General features: G+C 33.7%; 1 protein-coding gene across 4 annotated transcripts in view; it reads right to left on the bottom strand.

The window, feature by feature from the left end:
• Window positions 1-15,087, bottom strand: part of LOC117175851 (semaphorin-1A-like) — a 545,745-nt gene that overhangs the window by 324,209 nt on the left and 206,449 nt on the right. For 3 of the 4 annotated variants that reach the window (XR_004467545.1, XM_033365637.1, XM_033365636.1), the window contains one exon: window positions 11,700-11,732. The exons of the other annotated variant lie outside the window; for it this stretch is intronic. Coding sequence is in view for 2 of the 3 variants with exons in the window: in XM_033365637.1 (XP_033221528.1) it covers window positions 11,700-11,732 (33 nt within the window). In the remaining variant the exon portion in view is untranslated. The remainder of the gene's footprint in view (window positions 1-11,699; window positions 11,733-15,087) is intronic. 4 annotated transcript variants of the gene reach the window in all.

The following is a 15,087-nucleotide window of genomic DNA, read 5'->3' as shown; positions in this document are numbered from 1 at the left end:
CTTCAGTTTAGAGGTGCCATAGACGCTCGTGCGCTCGTAGACAGACATGACCCAGGGACCGCACAATTATTTACGCGTTTTACTCGAAAATACGCAATTTTGAGCCATTTCCCCCTCCATGACGATTGTCATGGGGTGACTTTGGCGACTCGGTAAGGACCTCTAAGTACCCTCTGATGACTTTTCACCGTAAAGTCATCCTTGGAAGGCATCGGTATCGATTTTAAGCCCATTTTTGCAAAACCTTAAATTTTAGTGTTTTTTAGTGAAATTTCGAGATTTCACCCTGAAAGAACAGACTGAAGATATTATCCGATTTCAAAATTTCAAAGTGCGCTGAGTTTCGGATTGGACCACTTTTCCGCACCCATGCGTTTCCTGAACGCACAATGTTGGTTTTTCGCCCCAGCTTAATATGCAGGTTTAAGGTTCGAGTTTCTATTAATAATAGGGCTTAAACGCGAGATGACCCCGAGAGCTTTCCCTTTACTTTCATGGATATGCCACTTCCAATTAAGACGTTTATGGAGTTTACCCCGTGGGTATTTTACGGAATTTTTCCATTCTATTGGTCCATTAAACATTTTTGGTGGATCTATTTTGACAGGCTTTCTGACTGAGAAAAGAATTGATTCTGACTTTGCTATATTAATTTTTGTTCTCCAAAGCTTAGCCCATGCCGCAATGATTTCAAGAGCTTTGTTAAGTAATTTAAAAATTTTTGAAACTGACCAAGAGGAAGTGTATACTGCAGTGTCGTCTGCATATAATCCAATTGTAACTTCCGGGACCTCAGGGATGTCGTTCACGTAGATAATTAAGAATACCGGACCTAAGATGCTGCCTTGGGGCACAACCGCTCGAATGGGCTTCTCTTTTGAAAGTGTCTGGCCAATTTTGACTGAGAATTTTCTGTTAGAAAGATAAGAGTTTACAAAAAAGATGACTCCTCTTGGAAAATTGTAATTTATTAATTTTCTGATCAGTCCCACATGCCAGATACTATAAAAAGCTTTTTCTACATCGAGGAAAACAGCTCCATTCTGTTGTCTTCAATTGAAATTTAAGCTAATGGCTTCGGTAAGCTTGAGTATTGTTGTGATTTAAGGATGCTGTTTTCCTCGAGGTGATAGTTTACGCGCGTATTATTTTTTCAAAAATTTTGCTCATTGTATCAAGAAGACTAATGGGCCTGTAGCTGGTAGGATGATGTAGATCCTTGCCTTTTTTCTGAAAAACTAATATGTGAGCTATTTTCCATGAGTTAGGAAAGTAGCTTTGTTAAATACAAGCATTGAAGATATTAGCGAGGATGGTGAGACAAGAGATCGGCCACGGTAGCATCTGTGTGTCATTTTATGAACGAACGGTCTCTCCCACTGTGCGCGGAAATCGAGGAGTGAAGATCGTGCATATCGATTGCGTGTAAATAATCCTGAACACATAAACATACATCACAATCAGCATACCTACATATATGATTAAAAATATATATGATACATATATAACTTATAAGCAGTATATACGATTATACCTGAATATAAGTAAATAATTATACACATATACGGACTTACTTACATTCATGCATACACCTACATTCGCATATGCATATCCATAGCGACTATGATAAGGACCCCGCACCAAATGTACAGTAAAATGGCCACCGGTGAAAAATTCTACAAAAATTTTTTTTTTTGTATTTTCAAACCTGCAAAGCAATAATTCGAAGGAAAAAAGTAAGAAAAGTGGACAGTTTTTTTACAAACAATTGTCAAAGTTTCAATTTTTACATGTATTTTAATAGAAAAATGCTGATTTTCGTGAAAAGTTTTTTTCTCCTTAACAAACAGTTGGATTTGATTCAAACTTGCACATTTTTACAATCATTCCTACCAAAACAAAAGTTTCATATCCAAGATCTAGAAAGATAAACGGTTTATGGGGTATACATCATGATATAAGGGTGTTTTCATACCTTAAAGACCCAAGTATGGAAATTATCATTTCTTAGTAACTAAAGTCACTAGGTATTTTTTATTCAATTACTAGGGTATGAAATAACTTTCAGATAAGTAGAGGAAGTGTGCATGTCAAGGGGTTGTTTAATCATCCCTTATTTAGAGAAGCAGAGAAATTAACTTTTCGTAAGGAATAAATCACCAAAGATCAGGCTTAAAAAATCACATTAAAATATATGTAGGTAGCATTTTTTATGAGGATTTGCATTATAATTTATTTACAGGTTCATTTAATCATCCCCTGATTACTAAATCAAGGAAATCGATATTTTAAACGGGTTAGAGTACCAAAGATTTTTTATTATAACATTGATGAAGAGAATCACCTTAAAATATATACAGGTAAAGTTTTTTAAAGCAGAATTTGCATAAGAATTTATTTTCAGGGTCGCCTAATCACTCCCTATTTATAAAAACCCAAGGAAATCGATAATTTAAACGGGATAAAGTACCAGAGATTTTTTATAAGAACATTGATGAACAAAATTACTTTAAAATGTGTACAGGTAGCGTTTTATAGCAGGATTTGCATTAGAATTTATTTTTAGGGTCATTTAATCATACCCTAATTATTGAACCACGGAAATCGATATTTTAAACGAGATAAAGTACCAGAGATTTTTTAATATAACATTAATGAGCAGAATCACTTTAAAATATATACAGGTTAGCGTTTTTTAGCAGGATTTGCATAAGAATTTATGTTTAGGGGTTTCTAATCACCTTCCATTTATTGAACGAAGGAAATCTATATTTTAAATGAATTGAAGCATCAAAGATTTTTTTATTAATACATTGATTGATTTACTCCTTAAGAAAAGTTAATTTCTCTGCTTCTCTAAATAAGGGATTATTAAACAACCCCTTGACATGCACACTTCCTCTACTTATCTGAAAGTTATTTCATACCCTAGTAAATGTATAAAAAATACCTATTGACTTTAGTTACTAAGAAATGATCATTTCCATACTTGGGTGTTTGAGGCATGAAAACACCCTTATATCATGGTGTATATCCCATAAACCGTATATCTTTCTAGATCTTGGATATGAACCTTTTGTTTTGGTAGGAATGATAGTGAAAATGTGCAAGTTTGAACCAAATCCAACTGTTAGTTTAGGAGAAAAAAAACTTTTCACGAAAATCAGTATTTTTCTATTAAAATACATGTAAAAATTGAAACTTTGACAATTGTTTGTTAAAAAACTTTCGATTTTTCTTACTTTTTTCCTTCGAATTATTGCTTTGCAGGTTCGAAAATACAAAAAAAAAATTTTTAGAATTTCTCACCGGTGGCCATTTTACTGTACATTTGGTGCGGGGTCCTTTTTGTAAATCCATTGATAATAAAATAACAATGATAAAAATGTAAAATGATCTTAATATCAAAACTGGTACGTGTGAAGTGGTCCTATCGCTATTAAGTTACAAAATAATATGAAAATCGGGGAACGCGCGAGTCAGCCCTATTACGACGTGTGGGAAAAGAAAAACAAAGCTTGTCGAGGTGAGTGTAATTTTGTAATGGGTAATTTTTGGATGAAAATTTTTTTCTTCGGGAGTTTTCAAAGAGGGTGATATTATAAACTCTCGTGAATTTTATAATGCAGGAATTTTCAATTCGGCATTTTTATATTTCGGCAATTTTATGATCTTGGGTGTTTTTTTTTTCGTGGTTTTTGAGGTGGTCCCCTGACAAATTGTCAATTTCAAACTTGGAAAAAAATGTAATACACCTAACACATCGGCTAGAAATTTTGTTTTAGTACTTTTTGTACATATTTCCAGCTCATTTTTAAAGTATTGACATTTTTATTTGGAAAATTCAAAAATATATTACTTTAACTCATCTGTATACGCTTATGAATCATAAAAAAATATTTTATAAATTGAAGACGTTTAATACTTTTGGTTCAATTTTACTATGCCTTTCAGGCAGTTACGTAATTTTTTTAAACATATACATTTATGTTTCATACAACAAGATTTTTCTTCATATTAAAAAATTTCACCTTTGAAAGAAATACATATCTTAATCTGATAATACAATATACAGATGATTCAAAATTTATTTTTGTTTGTTCAAATCACAGATGCTGGTGATCTGATAGTGTATGCTTTTGACCGTATTCGAAAGCGCCATTCATTGTACAGTAGATACTATTAAATCGAAAGTATCTTTGTTTCGAGGAAATAATGTTTTCTATAAATTAAAAAGATACTTTGTTCATTCAAAAGTATGTTTACGACTTTATATAAAAAATTGTATTGAAATAAATGTTACATTTATTTTTCTTAACTATATATGCCTTAGTTTCATATAATCATCAGTCTTTCAATCTACAGTACTTAATTTTTTATTCAAAGACTCAAGAGTATTTGTACTTTTTTTTAATTTTAACTGCAGGTTTTTAAAAATCCTCTAATTTTATATGATAAATTAATATGGAGTACAACCAAAAAATTTATAACAAATAATATGCAAACATATTGATCATTATTCATAGTGATTTGAAATCAATCCATCATGAATAATAGTTGAAATAATTACTGTCGAGTTTTAACCTAAAATTGCAATAGAGCATTACAAGACAAAAAACCGTGAGGCAGACTTTGAAATGATTTTTAAAATCCCTAACTCTAAAATATTAATCTCTATTCTTGATTCTCATATTTATTCACACAATATAAGTGATACTTGTGAATTTTAAATAGTAAAAAAAATGGCGTCAATAGTATTTTGCAATTTTTTATTTTAAATTGTTAAGTTAGGAGAGGTGTTAGATAAGAAATTTTGCGTACTTTTTTATTTATAATCTCTAAATGAAGTCATCTTACAACAAATTTTTAAAAGTTACTGAACTATGTTTTGATATAATACGCAATTTAGTGAAATAAGTTGGTAAAAAAAATATTATTCAAAGGAAAAGTGGGTAATTACTTTTACTTAAATTTGTCAACTTTCTGGCGATCATCCTTATATAGTTTGAAAAAAATAATTATGAACTTTGTTCTCGGTTGTTGTTTTATATTCTGTGTTTGGTTTCAAATTCAAATTGTAATATAGGTATATGAACAGAACAATATAAAAATTACGCGATTTAAAAAATAATTATCTCTTTAAGTTTATCTGCATTACACGGAGAAACATTTTGCTGCAATATTTGCTAAAAATCAGACTAGATTTTACTATTTTTAGTTTGCAATGGAGGGACATAACGGAACTTTTGTTATGTTTACTACTTCGAGTAGTAACTAATAACTACATGCCGAACTAAAAAAATCATTGGAATAAAATTTCAAAATATTACATTTATCTCAAAAAAGGTTTTACGTATTTACAAAGCTCTGCAGTAAACCAGCAAGCAAGGCCACTTATTAATTTCGGTGGAAGAAAATTCTAAATTTCTTGTATTAACATCTACAGAAGATTGCAATATTTGTGAAGTACTTTAGTAACGTCGAGAGAGACCGACGCACTTATTTAGTAAGCGACTTAGTAAAAATGGCTGCAGTCAGATTAGCAGACGAAAAAAAGAAACCCAACATGTGCCGAGTTGCGTTGAAGGTTACGACACGTATCCTTTACACGAGCATACGACGTAAATGCAGACTTATTTATTATGGGATGTTGAGCTCTTTCGCACTATTATATATTTATTTAAACTTTAATTTCGCAGTACACATGATTATATATAGTTTATACATTATTATATACATGCAGGAATATTATATTACAAGCTAAAACAGAAAAATGTGATTAAAATAAAGCTGGTGGGAATCGAACACGGGTCCCCCACACGGTCACAAGGCGATATTCCATTCTGCTAAACTAGATAATGTGATCAAGAAATTTATCAGCCTTATGAAGTAACTTCTAGCACTCAAATTGATTTCCATTAAATTATTCATTAATGGTTCACAGTGAAGGCATTTTTAAAACTCTAAGCACTATATCTTAACGTAATCAAATATCCTAATATTGAGGTTTAAAAATAATTGTTTGCTCTCTGGGGAAAATTTGTTTTTCAATTGTAATTTTTGAATCATCCTAATTTATTGTAATAAGGATCTTTGCATCAAACCAACACAGAAAATCGCCGAACCTCCAATGTACATCGAAATCGGTGTTCAATAGAGTTGCAACAAGTTTGAACCACACAGGTTCATTCGGAGAATCTAGGGGAAAAGCATCATTTAGACACTGTTTTTTCTCATCCAGTGCAACTTGAAGTGTCGTCTACAAACTGTAAGTCACCTGTCAAGATCATTTTGTCGGTCGTTATTTGAGTGAAACAGATGTTAATAAGTAGTTACGTTAAAATAATAATTACCTAACTTTATATTTCCTCTCATTTACTAGCGACTAAATAGTCTTAGAATAAAAATAGTACTTGGCGTGATGTAATATCCAAATGTTAGGTTAGTCAAAACATACTATATGACATTCAAACCACCAAAGCCGGGGTGTACAAACTAAGTCGTGACCGTCTGCATCGAAATTTATGCCTGGTCGTTCGAACAAATTTCCACTAGATTTTCTGCGGAAGTTTAAAGGTATCTTAGATATCTAATCTTGCAGCGGCTAGTGTCATACATGAAAGATAAGGTAAATACAATTGTATAATAAAAACAGAAATTTGTTTTTCGCGATGAGTAGGGATGTAAATTTGCAGGTAATTTTTTCTATATACGTGTAGTTAAAAAATAGTTTTTATTTTTAAATTACTATTTAATGAAATAATAAAATAAGAATAATGATGATTAATTACAAATATTTTACAGAAACAAAGTTTTGATCCATTTTCCCCCTCACCTTTTAACAAAGTGAAGTTAGCTGATGGTTGAAGTGAAAATTCCTTATTGAGGCTTTCATATCCCAACTTTTTCCTGCCAGCTGATTTGATTTATTTTTCCGGTTTGTACTGTGGACCAATGATACCAATGTTGGCACCCTGAGCTAATGCGCTTGCGTTAGGGCTGACCGCTCATTGGCCACACTTGGCGCACGATTCAAAATTACATTTAAAAACAATTCTTGTAACTTAAGTAAATCATTATTAAAATATCCACAAGGATATATACAAATTGTGTAACTTTGATTTCAGGGAAAAAATTAAACACATATATTATATTAATAACAGTTTATTTTCAGTGAATTCCAAAGACCAAATTATATTTTACAAAACATTCAATTTAAATATATATCAAGTTGCTGAAATATCATATGGTATTTAAAAAAAATGTATCTATTAACAAAGATTTTGATAAATATTAGTCAGTCTTTCAAATTCAATGAAAATAAACTGTTATTCATCAAATATATGTGTTATAAATTTTTTTCTCGTCTGAAATCAAAAGTTACACAATTTCTATACATTCTTGTGTATATTTTAATAATTACTTATTTAAATTACAAGAATTTTTTTTCAATGTAATTTTGAATCGCGCCTCAAAGGGTAGACAACCAGCGCTCAGCCCTAATGCACGCATGGATGAAAATTATTATCATTTTATTATTGCATTAATTAGTCCCTAAAAAAGAAAAACTATTTTTCAATTGAACTTATACAGAAAAATTACTTTCTACGAAGATATTAGAAAAATAGAGCAAAAAATAACCGATTCCCATGCATTTGGTCTATTGTTATCCCCTCAGTATTCAACGAAGTGAAGTGAGCTAGTGATTGGAGTAAAAATACCTTATTGTATATGTAGACAGTCATGACTTTTTCTATACATCCTGGCTTTAGTTTAAATGTCGACAGGCATGACTAACCTAACTTTTGGAAGTTGCATTAGGAAGTTATAATTTTATTCTAAGTGACTGGTACGCCCTATTAAATGAAAAAAATTTGAAAATTAGGTAAATATTGTTTCAATTGGTTTCCTTATTAACAATTATTTAGGCTAATATCGCGAAGCGAATAGTTGCTTTGACAGGTATTCAGGTGGCTGACAGCGCGGTTCAAAACTCTACAACTCTGCATGAGCCAACATTCAGTCTCCAAATGATACTTTCCCCTAGACGCCCACAGGGGCATCTACGTTCAGAGGAATACATTTGAGACTTGAAAACTTTTTTCAAATGATTATTGGGAGCCCAATGAAATTTGAGCTGCAACAAATTTAACACCAGCGTTTTTCTGTGAAATTGAATGATTGATGAATTTAAAGAATTTCAGTAGAGCATTGGTCGGTTGACATCGTTTACGCTCGGCTGCACTCGGTCCAACGCTAGACTCGCTTACTAAGTCACTTACTAATATTCGAGGGCAATCTTCCGAATTTTTCTTACTCCATAATACAAAAAATAGAAAGTGTGATGGTATAATTCATATTCCTACGGATAATAGCAATTCCTCTTACAAATTTAGTCTTTTATGTTATTTTAGGTACTTATTACTTCTACTCTTTTTATATAACTTAATTATGTCTCTACTAATTTATCCTATCTAGGATTTTACTATAACAAATACTAAGACTTCGTATTATCAATAGGAAAATTACATATAAAAATAGCATAGCTTACGATTATTGTATTAAAATATACGAATTATCGCCTTGGTCCCCCGATTGTAACCTAATTTAGTAACTTTTCCAGTACAAAGTTTCTCAGTGTACTCTTCTGATATATATTTCAAAATCGAAATCGCACTACGGCACTACTTTAAAACTAAAATAGTATATCGTGCTACAAGTGCGGAAAGTAGGCAGTTCCACACGACCGTGAATTTTGCTGTACGAGCCAGAAACAACCCGAAGATGAGCTGGTGGCAAGTACTGTAAACTACAAAAGAGTTGCAACTGTCTACTTTGAGCACCTGCTGCATGCTATATTTGTTGTGACAAATGTACGAAATTTACATTTTGAAAAACAATAAAAATCAATTTTTTCGAAATTTATGGTATCCAAAGCTATTTGGAAGAAATACAAACATTTACGAAAATGTATTGAAAATTGCTCAATTTCAAAATTTTGCCTGTAGCCGATGGAAAATTGTTAAATCACCGAAAATTTCCGATAATCAAACATGTCCAAATTTCCCGTAATTTTTCGGCAATTTATGGTAATTTATTAGTCCAATCATTATTCACTACTCACAATCAGTCTCTCAAGCGTAAAATCATAATAGTGCTTTTGATTTAAGAGCGGAAGTTTAAGCGCCGCCATGACACTTAGCGGGCATTTAAAAATTCAGGACATATTTTTGGTAAAATGTACACTATCGTACCTAATTTTAATTTAAAAGTAAATGAAAATGATGTACCAGGTGATTCATTATTGCATAAAAAGGTGGAAAAATACCATTTGTCAGTTAAAAAGGAGGTGAAAATGCAGAAAACAGGGTACTAAAGGGAACAAGGAGGTAACTTATTGAACGGTATGTGGAATGCAGGTTACAGTTACATCGCGTATAATCGTAAGGTTTCAACAGTGGAAAAATAGTGTTTTGTATAAAAGTGAAATAATTGTAACGATAAAAAATATAAAAAAAGGTCGATGAAGCATTTTTAAAGAAATGCAGTTTAAAATGAATTGATATCTATCATTATAAGTGGGTTGTAAGTTTTGAAATTCATGCAGCTTGCAAATTACTGAAATAAATGCAAATGCGATTTTTTCAGTATGAAGATTGTTGTCTCTGAAAATTCATACAATACAAGAAATATGATTTGAAAATTGTGAAAAGCGCCTCTATTGAAACTTCGAGTTTCGATACCTGTAGAGCGGGTTGAAACACCGTGTTTGCATCCCTAGGGTTGAAACATTTTGTCTTCTAGTTTCGGTACGTGTAGAGCGGAATGAAACACAGTGTTTACATCCCTAGGGTTGAAACATTTTTTTCAGCTCTAGGGTAGACACGTAGGTAGGTAAGGTCTAGAGATACCTCAACTCGAATTTTCAATAGATTTATTATGAAAAATAGTATGCATTACTAGGAATGTCACACAACGATCGCCACTCGTGTGATGGCAACCCTCGTTTCACTCGGGCAGCAAACTTCCCACTCGTTGCATTCGCTATGTTTCATCCCTTGTAATGCAACATACTATTTATTCATGTTCTTATGTTGTGTCTCTGCGCCCACATAACCACACCCACATATCACTTTTACTGCATTTCGCGCAATTTTGAATATGCCTCCTGGTATATGAGACATTTCTTTTGTGGGAAATTTTTTAACTTTTAATAGTTCGAAATAGTTTTTTTTGACAATGCAAGCATCGTTTGCTTTACGATCCAGAGATAAATGGCAGGGCAGTTGAAGGCGAGTCGCAGGCGAGTTGAAGGCGACACAAAGTCAAGCTGTAAACGATTTGAAGACGAGCCGGAAACGACCCGAAGATGAGACGGTGGAAAGTACTGTAAACTTCTCAAGAGTTGCAACTGTATACTTTCAGCACCTGACGCACACGATTTTTTGCAACAAATGTAGGAAATTTTCAATTTGAGAAACAATAAAAACCGAGGGGCTATTTATTCACTGAGTGAAAATGAGTGGAGTCATTTGTAACTCAGAACTCATTCTTCGAAATCAAGGCAAATCTTTCAAGATCCGACAGATCATAAGAAATCCTTCCAACTCTTACAAAATCGTGCTCATTCTCGGAGAATCAGGTAAACTCTTCTTGAGGAAACATGCGGTCATTCTTGGGTCAGCGAGGTTCAATCGTACTCTGAAGAACTCGAGCTCATTCAGCCAAGGGGGTCCCGTTGCGATGCACAGCGGTCGGTCGCTTGCTTAGCCGCACGACCTTTTCCATTGTTCGCAGATTAGATACGGTTGAACGGTTTCTCCGAATTGACCGAAAAATCATTTAAAAACTCTTTCAGTTTTCTTTCAACTCATTCTGAATTCTTTCCCATCTTCAAGTATTCTCTGAATTCATCCGTATTCTCGGCGTACTCTCTTCACTCTTACCGTATTATTTCCATTCTCACTAACTCTGACGCACTCTGACTCGTTCCGCTCCACTCAGCGCAACTCTGAGTTGCGAAATTTTCTGTGAATTTGTAAATTACAGAAAATTTCCAAGAAATGTAAGGTATCCAAAGGTTTTAGGAGCAAGTAGAAAGATATCCAAAATTTACGCATTATGAAAAATTGCTTAATTTCCGGAAATTTATGGAAAATTACTAAATTACCGGCAATTTCTAGTATTATAAATTTTGTAAACTTTTTGTTAATTTATCGGTAATTTATGGAAGTTTATCCGTCATCTATGGTAACTTGTCACTTCGAGTTTACTCAATCACTATTCACTAGTCAGAATCAGTCTCTCAAACGTCAAACCATAAAGAAGTGAGTTTATGATTTCGGCAGTCATGGAAAGTAATTCTGAATCGAAATGCGCAAGCGTGATAGCAACAATCAGATAACTGGCTGGAACTGCACAGGCGCAGCAGCTGGAGAAAGTAGTCCTGCGCAAGGAGCACAAGTACAGCAGCTAGAAACAGTCTATTTATAACTGTTTTTTACCACGGTTTTGGAATTGGTCACTTCCCGTGCCCCGCACCCGTAGCATACTTCACTCTAGACTATCCTAAAAAGGATTTTTTGCATAATGTGATATAAAAAGCTTTTAGAACTGTTGAAAAAATTAGTTTGGAGAAAGTACCCTGGTCTAAGTCACGCTTCAGTGGGCATTAAAGAATTTTATCTCAATAAACAAACCTTTAAGGTCCAGCTGGTGAGCTCTCGAAACTCCTATGGACAAAAAACGGAAAAAATAAATAAAATAGTGTTTGAAGTATTGTAATATATGTACATCCATATTGTAAAATACTAGAACATAATGCGTACAAATTACCTATTCTTTTGAAAAAAATCTATCTAAATCTATTTATGTTTGATTCGAATTTTCTATAACACTTTGTTACCACGTTTAAAAAATGAAGGTTTTAAAAAATTTCTTGTTCCGAAATAAGTGCAAAGAACTTTCTTTATTTATAGTAGATAATACAAAAATCAATCAATTACAAGAAATAAAATAGGAATTAAAATAGTGAGTGTTACATAATTGTTTGATCGCCACAACTTTATCATCTTGCCCTCCTCGTAACACTGACGAAAATGAATTTCATTCCCAGGATGCTTAGTTAACGCAATTAACTTACTCGGCGGATAAGTGTGCGTGAGCAGAAAAAAGGCTGTGTTCCGATAAAGATATTGGGGTTTAATTTTTTCTAATATAATTCGATATTGAGTATAAGTAATTATCGAAATTAAATTCGAGAGACGAACGTTCCGAGAGAGGTTATAATTTTTTCAAAATTTTACTGTAAATTTCACAATGGGTGGGGAGGAGAGGGGGATAAAATTCATTCTTCTGATAATGATATTGGGATGAATCCTTTTTTTGAGCTTGACTGATAACAAATAAAAGTAATTGTTGAAAAAAATTAAAAAACCGAGTGTCAAGTGGAAAGTGTTGTGTTGGTTTAGACTGTTAACCCTAGATTGGAGAGTATATCATGGAGGTACTGAAGTATAGATTCTTTTATAAAGATAATAAGTATTACGTTAAAAATTGTTATTACTATCTAAAATCATAACTTAAATCATTTTTACGAAAATTGAACACCAAAAAATTGATTTCAGGAAAAAGGACTATAGTCCTCAAAGGATGTTAAAGGTATAAAAAGCCATAGAAACACCAAAACTTGCATGAAGAAATGCATGTATATGAAGAAAGCTAAACAGGTATGCCAGGACAAAAAAGTGTAGCAACAAATACTAATGAGCCCGCGTGGAGGGCTTTACCTGGTGAATTTATAAAGTGCATGTATATTTATATATATAAATTTAATAAAATACTGAAAAATAGAAATAACCCTAAAGAAATTCTTCTGGCGTTGGCGTCGCGGTAGGGCTTAACCTTTCCTCTCATGACTATGAGGGACATATTGGCTATAGCAATGTTATTGAAAGAGTTTCTCATACCAGACAGACAGAGAACGAAAAAGAAAGGAACTGAGGGGAACACCAAAACGCATAGAAATTATAGAGAGCCTTTTCAATATTTTGAAACGCTTGACGCTTCCCGAGGATCGTCGGGATTTCCCTGCAGCTACTGCTGGGGGCCACAACATGCGGGACGGTGATGATAGTGAGCTTCGAGGTAGTCAGCGAAATCTTATTAATCGAAAATCTGGGTAGCAAGAATATCTGCGACAAACGGTAAACAGTTGAACATCAACTACGCCTGATGAAGATGCTTCGGCCGGCGTTGTCAATTTGCAGCCAAACATCTCAACAGAAATACCGTAGGAGAGCATCAAGTTGGATATCACAATGAAAGAGAAATTGGTGTATCTCTATTAACAAAGTGCGGAGTTTGAAAACAAAAGCGAAAGGTTCCGATGAGAATCTAGCATATAGTAAAAGAAAATAGTGTTGATTGTCACAGCTACATGAACACATACTTTTTCCATATCAATTATAAATATACTGAAAACTCAATAATTGCCATTTAGAGTTGAGAAGACTAATATTTTCGATAGCAAATAGAATTTAGGCAAAAGCGATATTCATATATTAAATAATAAAGCCAAAGGAGTCGATGTACGATGTTTTATATTCGGAAGAAAGTAGTACTTGTAATAAGAATCAATTTTCAATTTGTGTACAAAAGCGACAAAGTGTGAAACGTTTTTTTACACAGACAATTCTCATAAGTATTTGACAGTCAACGCACTCAGAGCAATAACGAAAAGGTAAACATTTGAGCAAAGTCGGTTAATATTTAGGGGTGGCGCAAATGCCATAAAGTTTCACATTGATTTAACACATTCCCATTAATTTAAAATAACTTTTAATATTTTCAAGTACTAATTTCTTTATTATGAATACTCCTAGATTTTTAAACAAATTTAATTTGTTTAAACAATTTTTTTGTCAAGATATTTTATTTTTTCCTCGCTTCAATTAAACCTTGGCGCATTTGTCTAACCCAAATTCCATTCCAATTTCCTTAGTATATCGTTCGACAATCCCCAGAGCTAGATGCAGTTGCTCTCTGTTTTTAGCATAGATCTCAAGATCGTCCATGTAAAATACATGAGTGACCTTGTACTTTCGATCTGCAGGTTTGCCGCACAAGTACCCGTCGGAATGGCGAAGTGCTAGAGATAGTGGCAATAATGTAAGGCAAAACAGGAGTGGGCTCATGGTGTCGCCCTGAAAGACACCTCTCTGAAAGGTGACCTTGTTAGTTGCCACACGATTTTTTTCAGATGAGATAGTAAATCTGGTTTTCCAAAGCGGCATCAATCTCTCTATGCACCCAACTATTTGCGGAAGAACCTTTAAGATTTCCAAAAGACAGATGATAAGTCTATGGGATGTCGAATCGAAAACTTTCCGATAATCAATCCAGGCCATCGATAGGTCACGCTGGTAGAATACTGCATCTTTGCAGACACATCTATCGATGAGCAGGTTATCCCGACATCCGGCTACGCCTTTCTTTGAGCCTCGTTGTTCATACATTTCTTGCCACACAGGTTCAATTGCCCGAACAATCCTATCATTTAGGATAGCTGTGACTATCTTATAAAGCGTGCTCAGACAAGTTATTGGCCTGTAATTCTTCGGGTCAGCTAAGTTGCCTATTTTCGGCAAAAGTATTGTGCGCCCTTCCACCAACCACTCTGGAATCGACTTTTCCGACTTCAAATATGAGGTGAAAATACGGGCCAAATGCTAATGGGTTGAAGAAGACTTCTTCCACCAGAAGGTTTTGATACAATCTGGTCCCGGTGCGGAATAGTTTTTCATCCCTCTTAATACTTTTTTCACATCCTCGATAGTGATGGGTGGACATTCTTTATCAGGTGTTATGAGGGCAACACATAACTCCTTTAGGCTATTGATGTTCTCTTAGTTTTCGTCCAGCCTATGTTGCACTTCGCAGACTTCTCTCCAAAATACTTCGACCTCCTCTGGTTTGGACGGGCGGTCGACAGTAACTGGAGGGTCTTGGAAGAGTCGAGATGGGTCAGAGAGAAACTGTTGATTTTCTCTGACCCACCTCTCCCTTCGCTGTAGACTTCTCTTAGCG

The sequence above is a fragment of the Belonocnema kinseyi genome, chromosome 7 (genome assembly GCF_010883055.1).
Source record: "Belonocnema kinseyi isolate 2016_QV_RU_SX_M_011 chromosome 7, B_treatae_v1, whole genome shotgun sequence".
In the NCBI taxonomy this organism is placed as follows: Eukaryota; Metazoa; Arthropoda; class Insecta; order Hymenoptera; family Cynipidae; genus Belonocnema; species Belonocnema kinseyi.
The sequence above is the reverse complement of the archived record's forward strand: the minus strand, read 5'-3'. Positions and strand labels throughout refer to the sequence as shown.